General features: G+C 61.9%; 1 protein-coding gene across 1 annotated transcript; it reads left to right on the plus strand.

Moving 5' to 3' along the window:
• Nucleotides 1–511: 511 nt before the first annotated feature.
• Nucleotides 512–2,647, plus strand: MNEG_15134 (hypothetical protein; the record flags this gene model as incomplete). The annotated part of the gene is made up of 6 exons (XM_014036395.1): nt 512–604; nt 1,034–1,138; nt 1,456–1,512; nt 1,942–2,082; nt 2,428–2,567; nt 2,629–2,647. 6 exons carry the CDS (start codon nt 512–514, stop codon nt 2,645–2,647), a joined length of 555 nt encoding a protein of 184 aa, XP_013891849.1.
• Nucleotides 2,648–2,692: the final 45 nt, after the last annotated feature.

Genomic DNA, 2,692 nt, shown 5'->3' on the forward strand with positions numbered 1-2,692 from the left:
GTGGGTGGGCGTCTTTTGCGACTCACGGGCTCGGCTTGCGCGGTCTCCTTGAACGAGGTCGGCTGGCTCAGGGCGCCCGACGTGCCCCTTGAGCGGTGCCCGCCGCCCCCGTCCTTGGCCTTGCCCGAGCGCTTGGGAGGCATGTAAAGATTGACGATACCTGCCACAAGTTTGTTTCCTGCTGAGCGGGACAGGCCTTGTGATGCGCTGCTGCCGGAGATCAATGAGGACGTCAGAGACTGTGCGAGTTGCCGACTCTGACGAGGCACAAAATGATGACATAGGAAGGAGTTGAATTTATATAACAATGTCGTTGACGTAATTCAAGACGAACGGCCAAAACTATTGGGAAACTGGTGATCAACCGCCTGCTTGCACCACACCCAGCACATTGTAGCATATTCATATCCATATCTGTTTCATGATCACGCAGAAGTGCATAAGGGCCGACCACCGGCATCGTTTATATTGCAGCAGCGCCCTTCCAGCTCAAACCACAGGGCCTACAAGCATGGCAAAGCTCCCAAAGCGTGTACTCGGCTCAACCGGATTGCAAGTATCAGTGCTCGGCTTTGGCGCGTCGCCGCTGGGCAGCGTGTTTGAGGTGACGAGCTGCGCAAGCGGCGGCCATGGTTGCCAGGATGTATGCGGTCAGACCTGCAGGAAACAATCCCCATTGCAGCCGCATGTGTGGGATGAATGCAGAATGCAGCAATGCCTGCCAGACTTGGCTGCATATATGCTTGCTTGGGCTTGGGCGGGCAAAGCATTGCCAGGATGCCTCGCGCCGATCACAGTTGGGCCGGCGTTGCCAGCGCAGGCGCCATCAGAGAGGCGCCCGCCAGCCCCGAGCCAGACAAAACTCGAAAAGCACCGCCTGCCTCAAGCTCGGTGCAAATGATGCGTTGCGCCGCTCGACGCCGCGGCATGTTGCGGAGACGCAGAGCGGCGCCTGGCACACCTGCTGCTGCGTCCCAGAGCTGACTCACGTGATGCGCAGCGTTAACTCCGCTCATTTGCCTCTCAATTACAGGACATCAACGAAGCAGAGGGCATCGCGTCTGTTCACGAGGCGTTCCGCCTGGGCATCAATTTCTTCGACACCTCCCCTTTTTACGGCGCCACAAAGTCTGAGACGGTGCGCGCGCGCGGCGCCAGGCGCGAGCAGGGGCACGAAGCGCCCCGGCCGCGGCTGCAGCGCGCTGATGCGGGGGCTCCTTGCGGCGTCGGGCGCGGCGCGGCTCGCGGAGGCGCGGCTGCAGCTCGTCAGGCGATGCACTCACACAGACGGGAGCAGGGACCAAAGGGCGCAGCTGCCCGCTGCTCCAGGTGTGGCTGGTTGCGTGTTGGCCAGCGCGGCCCCTGCGGCGAGCAGCGGCGCCGCCATGCGGTCGGCAGCCTCCGTGCTGCTCACACCTGCCTCTGCGTTGTTGACACTGCATGATGTCATCACAGGTCCTGGGCAAGGCTCTGAAGGATCTGCCCAGGGACGAGATTGTGGTGGCCAGCAAGGTGGGTTGCAGCTGTGCTCTTGGAGGGCAGGGCGCAACATTCGAGAGATCAGAGCGAAGGGCGATGCTGCCAACGTGCAGAGGGCGGGCGACGTTCTTGCGACCTCATGCGTCGCAATGCTTGCGGAGCTCCGCAGCACCCTGTGGTTTATTGTTGAGCTGTGCACCCCGTCATTTCAGCCGGTTGAAGCCCTCATTCCGTCTGCATCCTTTTAGCTGAACTGCATCAACACACACACTGGAGTACAACACACGCACAACATACACGGTGCACGAAAAGCACACAAAGAACACAAAGCACAAACTCAAAGCTAACATTTAAACAACCCACGCGCACCCAAACACATATCACACAGCACGCCCAAGTTGCGTCACACACACACAGAGCGCCCACGCACACCCCTGCACGTCACCCCCCTTGTTTCCCCAGGTCGGCCGCTACGGCCCCGAGCTCTTTGACTTCAGCGCGGAGCGCGTGACGGCCAGCGTGACAGAGAGCCTGGCGCGGCTGCAGGTGCCCTACATCGACCTCATCCAGTGCCACGACATTGAATTCGGGGACCTAGACCAGGTGGGGTGTGGGTTGTGGGTGGGTGTGAGTGGGTGGTTGGGTGGCTGGGTGGCTGGGTGGCTGGCTGGGTGACAGCCTATGGGGCTGCCAGAGGGCCAGGCAGCGAGCAGGCGGGTACTGGTGGGGGTCGTTTGACTTGCAGGAGTTGAGGGAATTGCACATCTTGCAAGCTGGTCTCGCTCGAAGTTTCTCGTCCCGCACGCCGGCACGTGTGACACGCACACGCACTTCACACACACACACACACACGCGCGCGCGAGTGCGCGCGCCGTGTGCGTGCACACACGGGTCACATACGGGAAACACACCCACACTGCCACCCGCCGCCCGCCCCCCGCCCCCCAGATCGTCAACGAGACGCTGCCGGCCCTGGCCGCCCTCAAGGCCCGCGGCCTCGTGCGCTTCGTCGGCATCACGGGCCTGCCCCTGGGAATATTCCCCTACGTCCTCGACAGGGCGCCCCCCGGCTCTGTCGACGTCGCCCTGTCCTACTGCCACTACTCACTGAATGACTCATCGCTGTCTCAGCTGGTCCCTTATCTGCAGTCAAAGGGTGTGGGCGTGATCAGCGCATCCCCCTTGTCCATGGGGCTGCTGACGAGGCGGGGGC

The sequence above is a fragment of the Monoraphidium neglectum genome (assembly GCF_000611645.1).
Source record: "Monoraphidium neglectum strain SAG 48.87 unplaced genomic scaffold scaffold05059, whole genome shotgun sequence".
Taxonomy (NCBI): Eukaryota; Viridiplantae; Chlorophyta; class Chlorophyceae; order Sphaeropleales; family Selenastraceae; genus Monoraphidium; species Monoraphidium neglectum.